Source organism: Myxocyprinus asiaticus, chromosome 28 (genome assembly GCF_019703515.2).
Source record: "Myxocyprinus asiaticus isolate MX2 ecotype Aquarium Trade chromosome 28, UBuf_Myxa_2, whole genome shotgun sequence".
Lineage (NCBI taxonomy): Eukaryota > Metazoa > Chordata > Actinopteri > Cypriniformes > Catostomidae > Myxocyprinus > Myxocyprinus asiaticus.
Window position 1 is genome coordinate 34,085,669 of NC_059371.1, and position 14,704 is coordinate 34,100,372.

General features: G+C 36.4%; 1 protein-coding gene across 3 annotated transcripts in view; it reads right to left on the reverse strand.

Annotated features, from left to right (window-relative positions):
- The window catches only part of LOC127419492 (homeodomain-interacting protein kinase 1-like), a 44,243-nt gene that overhangs the window by 15,782 nt on the left and 13,757 nt on the right, over positions 1 to 14,704 (reverse strand). For all 3 annotated transcript variants that reach the window (XM_051660923.1, XM_051660921.1, XM_051660922.1), the window contains exons 3-9: positions 10,518 to 10,891; positions 4,945 to 5,068; positions 3,531 to 3,650; positions 3,343 to 3,429; positions 2,809 to 2,990; positions 2,543 to 2,693; positions 1,414 to 1,618 (exon numbers count right to left, since the gene is read on the reverse strand). In XM_051660923.1, coding sequence (XP_051516883.1) covers positions 1,414 to 1,618; positions 2,543 to 2,693; positions 2,809 to 2,990; positions 3,343 to 3,429; positions 3,531 to 3,650; positions 4,945 to 5,068; positions 10,518 to 10,891 — 1,243 coding nt within the window. The remainder of the gene's footprint in view (positions 1 to 1,413; positions 1,619 to 2,542; positions 2,694 to 2,808; positions 2,991 to 3,342; positions 3,430 to 3,530; positions 3,651 to 4,944; positions 5,069 to 10,517; positions 10,892 to 14,704) is intronic.

The window sequence follows — 14,704 nt, forward strand, 5'->3', positions numbered from 1 at the left end:
GTAATAAGTACATAGGTAGTTTAGTATCTACACACTTTCTGCAATTTGTCTTTGTTTTCACATCCTAACTCTGGAATCCTGTTTTATCTGTTCACTAACCATGGCGATTGGATCTCAGATCTTAATTTAAAACTTAATAGTATAGTTCATCCAAAAATGAAAATTCTGTCATCCTTTACTCACCCTCATGCCATCCCAGATGTGTATGACTTTCTCTCTTCTGCAGAACACAAATGAAGATTTTTAGAAGAATATCTCAGCTCTGTTGGTCCATACAATTCAAGTTAATGGTGGCCAAAACTTTGAAGCTACGAAAATCACATAAAGGAAACATAAAAGTAATCCACAAGACTCCAGTGTTTAAATCCCTATCTTCAGAAGTGATATGATAGGTGTGGGTGAGGAAAGGATACAAATTTAAGTCCTTTTTTTCCCACTCTAAATGACCACTTTCACTTTAACGTCTGAAAGTGAAAGTGGAGATTTAGAGAAAAAAAAATGGATTTAAATTTTGATCTGTTTCTCACACATCACATTGCTTCAGAAGATATGGATTTAAACACTGGAGTCTTATGGATTACTTTCATGTTTCCTTTATGTGATTATTGGAGCTACAATTGTCTGATCACCATTCACTTGCATTGTATGGACCTACAGAGCTGAAATATTCTTCTAAATCCTTCAATTGTGTTCTGCGGAAGAAAGTCATACACATCTGGGATGGCATGAGGGTGAGTAAATGATGAGAGAATTTTCATTTTTGGGTGAACTATTCCTTTAAGCCGACAGCCATAAGTCTGGTTAAATGAGACAAGGGCTGCATCCGAATTTGCATGCTGTCAATGCATGAACTGCATTTGATGAAGAATGTACTTCTTGCCCGTTAAAAAAGTACGTTCTTTAGGTATGCAGGTGAGTAGTATGAATACATTCCCGGACATACTTCCTTCAGCAAAGTGGGCATTGTCCTGTGACGCGAATATATGATGTAGTAACAACAGCTGTGAAATAATCAACACAATTTAAGCATTTTCTTGGTACTGTATGTTCACTTACATAGCTGTTTGACGTTTTTTTTAATACTCAACGTTTTGAATGTGATGTCTTCTCAGCTCCTGTTGCATTAGGGGATTGAACAGTGTCCAGTGGATGTGCACAATAGAATCTCTGCGGATGTAGCAGGTTATCTGGGTATTTCCCACCTACTGTTTTATGAATAGCGAGAATTCGGACACTATACTCCACTGACATACTGCTTTTGCCATTCTATTTAGTAGGGATTTACATATATTCGCAACCTAGGTGTAAATGGCATTAGGGTAAATTATAGGGAAAAAAACTTGTAAGGGGGTAAAAAAAGGGGGTAAGGTACAGAAAGAAGAACAGGGTAAAAGGGGTAGGGTACAGGCTCACCCTGTATGGTAGAAGGGCACACAATGAGGGTTTGCTGGAAGGGTTCAGTCTGAGCACACAGCTGAGTGGGGCGAGTCTGCAGTGGCACACTTTGCTGTGCCAAGCCTGGTATATTTATAGTGGCCTGCTGGTACAGACCAGGCTGGTAGTTCAATAAAGGAACATTGCTGCTAAGAGACAGGGACTGGCCCCCCGTGGAGGCCATCTGGTGGTTACGAAAAGAGAGGGAGATTCTTAACATCATTGACTAAGCACAGAATAAGCACTGAACATCTAAATATAGCATGCACACACTATGCTTTAATAGACACTATAGTAGCTTGTCGTTACCATTGCTATTCAATTGTTTAAAGGGATAGTTCACCCAAAAATGAAAATTCTCTTTCTTCTATTTTCTCACCCTCATGCTATCCCAGATGTGTATGACTTTCTTCTGCAGAACACAAACTAAGAATTTTTGAAGAATATCACAGCTCTGTAGGTCTGTACAATGCAAGTGAATGGTGACCAAAACTTTGAAGCTCAAAAAAGCACATAAAGTTAGCATAAACGTAATCCAGAAGACTCAAATGGTTAAATCTATATCTTCAGAAGTGATATGATACATGTGGGTGAGAAACAGATCAATATTTAAGTTCTTTTTTACTATATATTTTCCTCCTTACCCAGCAGATGGCAATAAGCACAAAGAATGCGAATTGCCAAAAACAACAGAAGAATGCGAAAGTGAAAGTGGAGATTGAAAGTAAAAAAGGACTTAAATATCAATCTGTTTGTCACCTACAGCTGTCATATTGCTTCTGAAGATATAGATTTAACCACTGGAGCCTTATGGAATACTTTCATGCTGCCTTTATGTGCATTTTGAAGCTTCAAAATTTTGGGACCTATCAACATGCATTGTATGGACCTACAGAGCTGAAATATTCTTCTAAAAATCTTTGTTTGTGTTTAGCAGAAGACAGAAAGTCAAACACATCTGGAATGGCATGAGGGTGAGAAAATGATCTTCATTTTCATTTTCAGATTTTCATTTTGGGGTGAACTATCCCTGTAACGGTCTTCACAAAAATATATCATTTGCAAACAAACACAGTTTTCCATATTTCATCTGTGCAGTAGTACAGACCTGACTGTGCTGGTTAAGCTGACTGCTGAAGGTGACAGTGAGGTTGGCGGCAGCACTGGGGGCGTTGTGTCCGGCAAACAGGTTCTTGTTGTTGTCGAAGGCAGTACACCTGCGCTTGCAGATGTCCATGTTTTGGAAGCAGGATTTCACACTATGAGAGAGGGCAGCACTTAAGTTAGTGTCCTCTGAAAGATTACAGACAGAGATGTGACTATTCTAATGCCTAGTTTAATTCACTGGATCTGTTGGTAGTGCAGTAGGCTTACTGAGAGCTGTGCGGGAAGTGAAGTAGGTGAGCCATCGTTACAAACGGATGATTGAGGGTCTTGGTGGGTGTGATCCGCTTGTCTGCGTCTAGTATTAGCATTTTCTTCAGCAGATCAATGAACTCCCTCCGATCTGCCTTCTCCGCCAGTATATCAGTGCCCTCCAAATTAGTCATGTTGACCTAGAGCAAGAAATTCAATACCTGAATGTCTATTCTAATATTCTATCCTATTCTCCTCTATAGTTTTTAGGATTTAGGAATTTTCCTTGAATTAAGCCACCCAACGAAAACCACAATGTGTCAAAACCTCTCTGAATTAAAAAGAGCACAGAAAGTTGCATGTTGCATGATATGCCCCTTTTAATACACTTTAAAAAGGTGGCACTCTTTCCGTTCATAATTATGATTCATGCAGGCACGTTCATTTTCTTTTTACAAATGTCCTTTCTTAATCATTTGGTTCGAATCCTGACTGACACATATCAGCTAAAGTTAATAATAATAATGTGACAACAATTTTTCCAAACACTACCTGCATCATGTCATCAAGGCAGTTGAAAATGTATTTGCGAGCCTCTTTGGACTTTAAGCCAAACTCTGCCTCGTGCTCTGTGGGAGTCTAAAAACAGAAAGACATCAATGAGGAAAACATTCAATCATCGACTGGCCGCTAATGACTTTGGAAATGAAACACACAACATTGCTTTAACTGGGACATGCCTTGAGTCTCCAGAGAGGGTAGCTGGAGTCTGGACCTCTGTGGAAGAACCGGCTGGTTTTAGTGCCGGCACTCAGGAGATACTCAGCTGGCAAGCCTTGAGTCTGGGATATGTACCGAATCTGCAAATCAATCAGAAATATGCATCACGTACTGTATTTAGAATATAGAAAATACAGTGCATTCATAAAGTATTCAGACCCCATCATTTTTTTTTCTTCACATTTTATGTTGCAGCCTTATGCTAAAATGCTTTAAATTTTACACTCCATACCATCTGTTTTTTGACAAAGCAAAAAACAGATTTTTGATAACTTTGCACATTTATTAAAAAGAAAAAAACTGAAATATCACACTGAAATAAGTATTCAGACTCTTAACTTAGTACATAGTTGAAGCACCTTAGGCAGCGGTTACAGCCTCAAGTCTTTTTGGGTATGATGCAACAAGCTTTGCACACCAGGATTTGGGGATTTTCTGCCATTCTTCTCGTCAGATCCTCTCAAGCTCTTTTAGGTTGGATGGGGACCATCGGTGGACAGCCATTTTCAGGTCTCTCCAGAGATGTTCAAGTATTACGGAGGGCAATGTGCTCTTGGGAACCTTCAATGCAGGCCAAAAAAATGTGTAGCCTTCCCCAGATCTGTGTCTCGACACAATCCTGTCTCTGAGCACTGCAGGCAGTTCCTTTGACCTCATGGCTTGGTTTTTGCTCTGATATGCATTTTCAGCTGTGAGACCTTATATAGACAGGTGTGTGCCTTTCCAAATCATGTCCAATCAAATGAATTTGCCACAGGTGGACTCCAATCAAAGTGTAGAAACATCTCAAAGACGATCCAGAGAAATGGGATGCACCTGAGCTAAATTTCGAGCGACATAACAAAGGGTCTGAATACTTATATCAATGTGATATTTCAGTTTTTTCTTTTTAATAAATTTGCAAAGTTATCAAAAATCTGGTTTTTACTTTGGATTATTGGGTATGGAGTGTAGATTGATGTGAAAAAAAATAAAATAATTTAAAGCATTTTAGCATAAGGCTCCAACATAACAAAATGAGAAAAAATAAAATAAAAGGGGTCTGAGTACTTTATTAATGCACTGTATACAGTATATATATATATAACCCATTCTGGGCTTGTATGCACAGATTTTCAAGAAGTGGTGGTGCCAGAGGAAGATAACTAGACCATATTTGATATATGATTATTTACAAGTGGCCGATCAATATATCAGCCAATATTTTGGATTATTTTAAGTTGGTATTGGTGGATAACCATATCCGCTTCACTGGTTTACAGAAGTCTAAGCTCACCCTTACGCTGATTTGTAGCGATTGAATTTTGCGTAAATTTCATAAATTAAATCGAATCTAATTTTAAACAATTTCAGCAAAAAAACCTTATTACTGACCTGATCATACTCTGAAGCTCCAGGATACAATGGCCAGCCAAGAAAGAGTTCAGCAATGACACAACCCAACGACCACATGTCAATGGCCTCGCAGAAAGGAAGGCCCAGGATGATCTCTGGAGCCCTGCTCCACAACACACAAATAAACGTCAAAGCACGTTATAAACAACTACCAGTTAAAAGTTTGAGCACATCACTCATTCTTCATTTTTTTCTATTTTCTATATTTTAGAATAGTAGTTAACCTTGAAATAACAAATGAAAGTATAGAGGTTATGTAGTGACCTCAAAATGTTAAACAAATTTTGCTAACACTTTACAATAATGTTTGATTAGTTAACATTAGTTAGGTATTATGAACAAACAATTAACAATACAGTTGAAGTCAGAAGTTTACATACAATTTAGCCAAATACATTTAAACTCAGTTTTTCACAATTCCTGACATTTAATCGTAGAAAACATTCCCTGTCTTAGGTCAGTTAGGATCACTATTTTAAGAATGTGAAATGTCAGAATAACAGTAGAGAGAATTATTTATTTGAGCTTTTATTTCTTTCATCACATTCCCAGTGGGTCAGAAGTTTACATACAGTTTGTTAGTATTTGGTATCAATGCCTTTAAATTGTTTAACATGGGTCAAACTTTTTGGGTAGCCTTCCACAAGCTTCTCACAATAAGTTGCTGGAATTTTGGCCCATTCCTCCAGACAGAACTGGTGTAACTGAGTCAGGTTTGTAGGCCTCCTTTCTCGCACACACTTTTTCAGTTCTGCCCACAAATTTTCTATCGGATTGAGGTCAGGGTTTTGTGATGGCCACTCCAATACCTTGACTTTGTTGTCCTTAAGCCACGGTTTCACAGTTGGGATGGTGTTCTTCAGCTTGCAAGCCTCATCCTTTTTCCTCCAAACAAAATGATGGTCATTATGGCCAAAGAGTTAAATTTTTGTTTCATTAGACCAGAGAACATTTCTGCAAAAAGTAAGATCTTTGTCCCCATGTGCACTTGCAAACGGTAGTCTGGCTTTTTTATGGCGGTTTTGGAGCAGTGGCTTCTTCCTTGTTGAGCAGCCTTTCAGGTTGTCGATATAGGTCTCGTTTTACTGTGGATATAGATACTTGTCTACCTGTTTCCTCCAGCATCTTCACAAGGTCGTTTGCTGTTGTTCTGGGATTGATTTGCATTTTTCGCACCAAACTACCTTCATCTCTAGGAGACAGAATGCGTCTCCTTCCTGAGCGGTATGATGGCTGCATGGTCCCATGGTGTTTATACTTGTGTACTATTGTTTGTACAGATGAGCGTGGTACCTTTGGGCATTTGGAAATTGCTCCCAAGGATGAACCAGACATGTGGAGGTCTGCAATTTTTTTTCTGAGGTCTTGGCTGATTTCTTTTGATTTTTCCCATGATGTCAAGCAAAGAGGCATTGAGTTTGAAGGTAGACCTTAAAATACATCCACAGGTACACCTTCACTTGACTCCAATTAGCCTATCAGAAGCTAATTGCCTAAAGGCTTGACATAATTTTCTGGAATTTTCCAAACTGCTTAAAGGCACAGTTAACTTAGTGTATGTAAACTTCTGACACACTGGAATTGTGATATAGTCAATTAAAAGAGAAACAATCTGTCTGTAAACAATTGTTAGAAAAATTATTTGTGTCATGCACAAAGTAGATGTCCTAAACCAGGGTTTCTCAAACTTCTTTGAACAAAGGACCCCTTTCATAACCCCACATTTTTCACGGACCCCCACCCCACCACCACCATCAAATATTATATTATTTACTAGAAATATAAAAATTATCTCAGTGAGTTCCAATAAGAACAGCCAGGCACTGCTGTCCTTTTGTGTCAGACTTCTGTGTGCAAAGTGTTTCAATTACATTTACATCCAGCGATTGTACCGCAATTTACAATTGAGAAATACAACAATACAAACGATTACAAAGACAGCACAAACAAACACCATAAAATGAAGTTAGGGAGACGGTCTGTTGCTCAGCTGAGGTTTTAGCGCCATCCGCAGGATTAAACCACAGAGAACACCACAAAGCTCAAACAGTCGCCTACTGATTTTTTTTATAATTTCTTATAATTTCCCCTATAGTCAAAGCATGAGTTTAAACATGAGTAAAGCATCATATTCTTATGAAGGAAAATAAACAGTTGAGGACTGATTAATTTGTTTTTATTTGTTACTATAATATCACATTATTGTTGATAATTAAACAACAGTAATGATACAATAACACAACTTAATCATTATTTAATGTTTCAAATTATGTCATTGTTAACTGTCACTTTTTGCTTTTCTGCAAATAAAAGTAAGTAAGGAAGAATAAAAAGTTTTCATAACTAGGCCTATTCCTACAGATCTCTTCCTTTCAGCTGCAGACGGGACACAATTTACATTCACATAAATTAGACAGTTACATTGAAGTGAAAAAATATATACTGTATACTGCATAAATACAATGAAATTACCTAATATTGACCACTATTAGACAGATGGTATGGTTAAATTAAGAGACACTATGTAGAGAAAATTTATGATCACGTCTGACGTGAAGCTGGTTTGTCAATTGTCTTATTATACTAACTTATGTGACAGCTGCATACTTTATCTAGCAAGATTAACCAAAATAATTATAAGCATATACAGTCAGAAATGGGGACCTTGCTAAGCCAGTGCTGGTCTATGGCTTGTGAATATTCACACTCATTGTGGTCGATAACTTAAAATACATGATGTTAAAATCCTTCTTCCTTTTACTGGATGGAGCAACAGCTCCGTATCTCAATGTCAGATGGATATTGTCCAATGTCATCCACAGGAACTTCTGCAAATAAAGCGATATTCATTCAACAATAAGAGAAGTTGCTGTCACCATGCAAATAGGCAGATTTCCCCACACTTAAATTTGCGGTCCAGAATCTACAACTTATAGCCTATAGGCTGTTTGATTATATTGTTCAAAACTTCTGTTATGTCGTATTTTTATAGTAGTCAATAGCTTTATATCGAGTAGTTTTTTATTGCTTTTTATTGCCTATTTACTTATAACATTGCAACACAATGTTCACAATTCAGGGATTTCCCACGGACCCCCTGACTATTTGAAAAGGACCCCCCGGGGTCCGCGGACCACAGTTTGAGAAACGCTGTCCAAAAGACTTGCCAAAAAAATTCGTTTTAATTACTTCAACCTAAGTGCATTTAAAATTCTGACTTCAATTGTATATTTTTTACAGCATTTATTAATCTTTGTTTAGATATAATAAAAATACAATTAGTAAATGCACTTTGAACTAACATGAGCTAACGTTAAACAATGTTAACAAGTACAACTTTTGATTTAAAAATGTAATAGTATATGTTACAAGGAACGAAAACCGAAAACGAATGGAATTTTTTGCAGAACTTAACCGAAAAAGGGAACAATGTCCATTTCAATTGTTTCAGAGTGAAAACGTAATTTAAAATGTTGGCAACTGGTTAATAACCGGTTAATTTGTTCCGATAATTTTTTCATGAGACTAAAGTCTAAATGGTTTATAACAATACATTTTCAGAATTATACTATTTCCTGTTGCCTCAAAAATTAGGCTTCTCTCTTTTTAATTGAACATGATAAGCATGTGCTTTTATTCCGAGGGAAACTGTTGCATCACACATTTCTTTGCCTTAATGCACGTTGTGGATGTAGCTTTCTGTGACAATCCAGATATTGAGGTAAAATGTATATTTCTCACTTGTTTTCAAGTCTTCACCTAATTATTGTTAGATATGATGCATTAATAGAGATTTGATGCTGCTGGGTTCTGACAGAGAAGCAGATCTGTAATTAAAACAAATATTTAAAATAAAATAATAAAATAACTATTAAATGTTTAAAATAAAATAATTCGGCCTGCATAAGATGGTGTTTAGTCCAAACACACCACAGTGTGTGCATGCATGCAGGAGAAAGAGATTTTGGCTATTAATTGATTTTAGATGGCCAGATGTATTTTTGAAATATTTTGTTTTATATTTTGGGGATATATTTAATATTAAGAATACATTTACTGAAAATATGTTATTCTATATAGGCTACTGTATACTTTTATTGTTATGAATTCTATGCTGATAATTCTCCCACAAGGGGAATTTTTTTTATTACTGCTTATCATCACTTATTTTGGACTCCCTTCTTTTGAACGTGTTTTTCCAAACCATGTCCCTTTTTTTCTTGAGAGATCTGGTAACACTGCAACTGCTATATAACCCACCCTTAGCACAGAGTACTGTCATTTAAAAAAAGAATGTTATTAACCACTCTTTAATTTCGTTCTAACCGGTTACCAATTGGTATAGAGGCAACGGAACGCTGGGACCAGAATGAAAAAATAGAGTTTTTGCTCAGAATGAACCAAAATGAAAAACATTTCGTTTGTAGTCTTGAAATTAACATTAACTAAGGTTAATAAATGCTGTAAAAGTATTGCTCATTGTTAGTTCATGTTCACTAATGTTGTTAGCTAAAGTTAACAAATTTAACCTTTTTGTAAAGTGCTCTCCAAATCTTATATTTAATCTAATACATTTAATCAAGTGTGTCCAAAGTGTGTTGGCTATAAATGTAATTATGAGTGCGTTCATTATATTTGTCCATTTCTAAATCGTATTTATAAGATTCATGGGAAAATGAAATATAGACAAATATGATCAGCGTTGAGTAAATGACGGTACTCAAAAAAGCAATCCACAACAAATCAGTAATTGCTTCTCTAAAATTGTAATCAGATTCCTTTACTAATTTATTTGTGGAAAAGTAATCACATTACCAATTACTTTTAAGTTACTCTCTACAACACTTTGCATAGAAAAGTTCAGCTGTCACAGAAACGAAAACAGAGGTACATATGAAAATAATTCATGTTTTAAATATATTCTACATAAATATTATTTCAGAAATGTGTTACCAAAGTAATGTACTTAAAGTAATCAACTTGATTGAAAGTCAGTAACTGTAATCTGATTGCAAGCATTAAAAATGTAATGCATTAAATTCCTTTTGTTTACTAAAAAGTAATTAGATTACAGTAATTAATTACTTCGTAATCAGATTACACACAAAACTGCAATAGATTTATAGTAAAGCTAAACAAGCTCTTTAGGGTTGACTATATACTGTATTAGTCAAAATGAGCGATTTTGTAAATTACTAGCAGTGTTACGACTAGACTGATATTGAAAGCCATTAACTGGCCTTCATAATTATTGGTCTTATATTTTTTTACACATATGCCAGGCTTAAAAATGCATTTTTATACTGCATATTGTAATGCTTTGATGCCCAATCAAAATTTCACAATTTCATTTGGGTTTTGGTGTGAACACATTTTTAAACAGACAAAATAGCTTAGATGAATAATGCCAGCCAAACTTCACATAAATTATTGGCCACACCATGAAAATAATTACCATGTAAACTTTATTGGCCAGACTATCTATATTAATGTATCCCTTAGAGTTTTAGTTTGTGACTATGACTTGACCACTGAAGTCAAATATCTCTTACCGGTAGTATCTGGACTGCAGGTAGGTCGAGCATATGGCTTTAGACACGTGACTGGCAGAACCGAAGTCAATGACTTTGACTCTGTAGGGCTGTCTGATGGGATCCACCAGCATGATGTTCTCAGGCTTCAGATCAGCATGAATCAAACCCAGACTCTTGAGCTTCATGAGCGCCGTGGCAACCTGCTGCAGAACGGGCCGGATGCACTTGAGCAGCAGAGGACTGAACTTGCTGTGCTTAAGAAAGTCATACAGATTCTGCTCCAACATCTCAAACACCAGACAGGTGTGGTTCTTGTGCTGGAAGCACTCATAAGAGCGCACAAAGTTGAATTCATCTGCGTTCTCCGAGCTAAGACGGCTAAGGATGCTCACCTATTAAAAAAGAAGACAAGAGTTAAAAATTGAAGGAATAATTCACTCAGAATGGAAATGCATTCGCACTTATGATGTTCCAAACCTGTTTGACTTGTTTGACAAAAACAGAATTTTTGAAGAATATCCTGGCCGCAAGGGCTGGGCAATATGGCAACAAAAATGATATCTTGATTTTTTTCAGCCTATTGACGATATTCGATATACATCTCGAAGATTATGTATTTTCTCTGAAATGACTTGTGATTTTTTTTTTAATCTGAGGAACCATCATTCTATCCAAACAGTCATTGTAGCCAAAGTAGATACATTTTTTTTAAAGGCATTGAATAAAAATAAATTTACAAATAAATTTAATGAAGGCATTTTTCCTAAGTTTTTCACTAAATGAACACAAGTGAGAATGAAATCGCTTTCATTCATATACACTTTTATATTTACATTTTATATACACAATGATACACTATAGCATTATTTACCTTCATATATGTTTACTAAAACATTTTGTGTGAATGAACAAGGTGTGCTAAAAACCCAGCTGAAAATTGCATAATGCTAAATTATTATTGTGGAGCCTGGTCAAGTTTATTATTATTATAATATAATAATAAATTATCATTACTATTTTGTGGATTAGCTTTGTTTTATATACCAAGTAATATATTTCTTTTCTATTTCCTTCACCTCAGCTTTTATTTTGACAATGAAATTGCAATGTGTTATTTACAATGTTCCGCATCTGGTTAAATGATATCAACTCCTTTTCTGTTTTACTGTGCTGCTTTTGTAGATTTGTATAATAACTTGTAGTGGTTACTAATGTTTGGAATGCTTGAACCTGCAGTACTTTTCTTTCACAATGCATGTTAGCTGCTCTAAAAGCACTTACAACACGAGCCCATGAGCCCCGTGTGTGCACAGAACAACACGTCACCTGATTATTCTGAATCGCACACAGACCGTTTACCATGTTCACAGCCTTTTGACCATATGACCATGTCGCAATTTGATGTTATTTTGATTAATTGTGCATTCCTGTGGGATGGTAAAATCAGTCTATTGATGCTCTTTATGAAACTTAATGGCAAAATAAAAAGCACATTGAAATCATCACAATATTCACAACATTCCTTAATTTTATATCGTCAGCAAAATCACTGCAATTATATTATGAATATTCAATATACTGTATCGCCAAGCATTACTGGACGCTCTTTACTATATAGTGAAAGTGAACTGAAGGGCTGTCAGGCTCCAAAACGACAAATAAATAAATAAATAAATAGATAAATAAAAACATACCATTAAAGAAATCAAAAAAGCAGTCCATACAACTTTATTCCAAATCTTCTGAAGCCATATGATAGCTTTGTGAGGAACAGACCAAATTTTAAGTTATTATTACCTGAAAATCTTGCCCTCTGCTGTAACTCTCAAAACAAATATGGCAGAATTGACATCAATGCCAGTATTGAACAATATGCGTTTCCTACACTGCACTACTGAATCCACAATAAAAAAAAAATTTTGTAAACCATTTTTACCCGAGTTGTGAACTTGCAGTCTAAATTGAATGAAATGAGGTAAAAAGACAGGGTCTTGTGAAATAATGGCAAGGAAACACATTTTATTTCCCCTAAGGCTGCATACAAAAACACAGCGTGACCAGTGTAATCTAATTCACAGTAAATTCATTCCTTTGAACCATTTCTTTTAATGAAAACACATTTTGCTACATCTACACCTAATTAATTAAAATCTATACAGTTTTCTGTGAAAGCCCTAATTTTATTTATATATATATATATATATATATATATATACACACACACAGTGGTGTGAAAAAGTGTTTGCCCCCTTCCTGATTTCTTATTTTTTTGCATGTTTGTCACACTTAAATGTGTCAGATCATCAAACAAGTTTAAATATTAGTCAAAGATAACACAAGTAAACACAAAATGCAGTTTTTAAATGAAGGTTGTTATTATTAAGGGAAAACAAAATCCAAACCTACATGGCCCTGTGTGAAAAAGTGATTGCCCCCTAAACCTAATAACTGGTTTGGCCACCCTTAGCAGCAACAACTGCAATCAAGCGTTTGCGATAACTTGCAATGAGTCTTTTACAGCGCTGTGGAGGAATTTTGGCCCACTCGTCTTTGCAGAATTGTTGTAATTCAGACACATTGGAGGGTTTTCAAGCATGAACTGCCTTTTTAAGGTCATGCCACAGCATCTCAATAGGATTCAGGTCAGGACTTTGACTAGGCCACTCCAAAGTCTTCATTTTGTTTTTCTTCAGCCATTCAGAGGTGGACTTGCTGGTGTGTTTTGGATCATTGTCCTGCTGCAGAACCCAAGTTCGCTTCAGCTTGAGGTCACGAACAGATGGCCAGACATTCTCCTTCAGGATTTTTTGGTAGACAGCAGAATTCATGGTTCTATTTATCACAGCAAGTCTTCCAGGTCCTGAAGCAGCAAAACAGCCCCAGACCATCACACTTCCACCACCATATTTTACTGTTGGTATGATGTTCTTTTTCTGAAATGCGGTGTTACTTTTACGCCAGATGTAACGGGACACACACCTTCCAAAAAGTTCAGTTTTTGTCTCGTCAGTCCACAGAGTATTTTCCCAAAAGTCTTGGGGATCATCAAGATGTTTTCTGGCAAAAATGAGATGAGCCTTAATGTTCTTTTTGCTCAGCAGTGGTTTTCATCTTGGAACTCTGCCATGTAGGCCATTTTTGCCCAGTCTCTTTCTTATGGTGGAGTCATGAACACTGACCTTAACTGAGGCAAGTGAGGCCTGCAGTTCTTTGGATGTTGTTGTGGGGTCTTTTGTGACCTCTTGGATGAGTCATCGCTGCGCTCTTGGGGTAATTTCGGTCGGCCGGCCACTCCTGGGAAGTTTCACCACTGTTCCATGTTTTCGCCATTTGTGGATAATGGCTCTCACTGTGGTTCTCTGGAGTCCCAAAGCTTTAGAAATGGCTTTATAACCTTTTCCAGACTGATAGATCTCAATTACTTTCTTTCTCATTTGTTCCTGAATTTCTTTGGATCTCAGCATGATGTCTAGCTTTTGAAGATCTTTTGGTCTACTTCACTTTGTCAGGCAGGTCCTATTTAAGTGATTTCTTGATTGAGAACAGCTGTGGCAGTAATCAGGCCTGGGTGTGGCTAGAGAAATTGAACTCAGGTGTGATAAACCACAGTTAAGTTATGTTTTAACAGGTGGGGCAAACACTTTTTCACACAGGGCCATGTAGGTTTGGATTTTGTTTTCCCTTAATAATAACAACCTTCATTTAAAAACTGCATTTTGTGTTAACACACACACACACACACACACACACACACACACACACACACACACACACATATACACTGGCGGCCAAAAGTTTAGAATAATATACAGATTTTGCTCTTATGGAAAGAAATTGGTACTTTTATTCACCAAGGTGGCATTTAACTGATCACAATGTATAGTCAGGACATTAAGAAACGTGAAAAATTACTATTATAATAAAAAAAATACAAAAAATAATAAATAATAAAAAAGAGAATGTTCAGAACTTCTTAAACTACTTCAAAGAGTTCTCATCAAAAAATCCTCCACGTGCAGCAATGACAGCTTTGCAGATCCTTGGCAATCTAGCTGTCAGTTTGTCCAGATACTCAGGTGACATTTCACCCCACGCTTCCTGTAGCACTTGCCATAGATGTGGCTGTCTTTTCGAGCACTTCTCATGCACCTTACAGTCTAGCTGATCCCACAAATGCTCAATGGGGTTAAGATCCATAACACTCT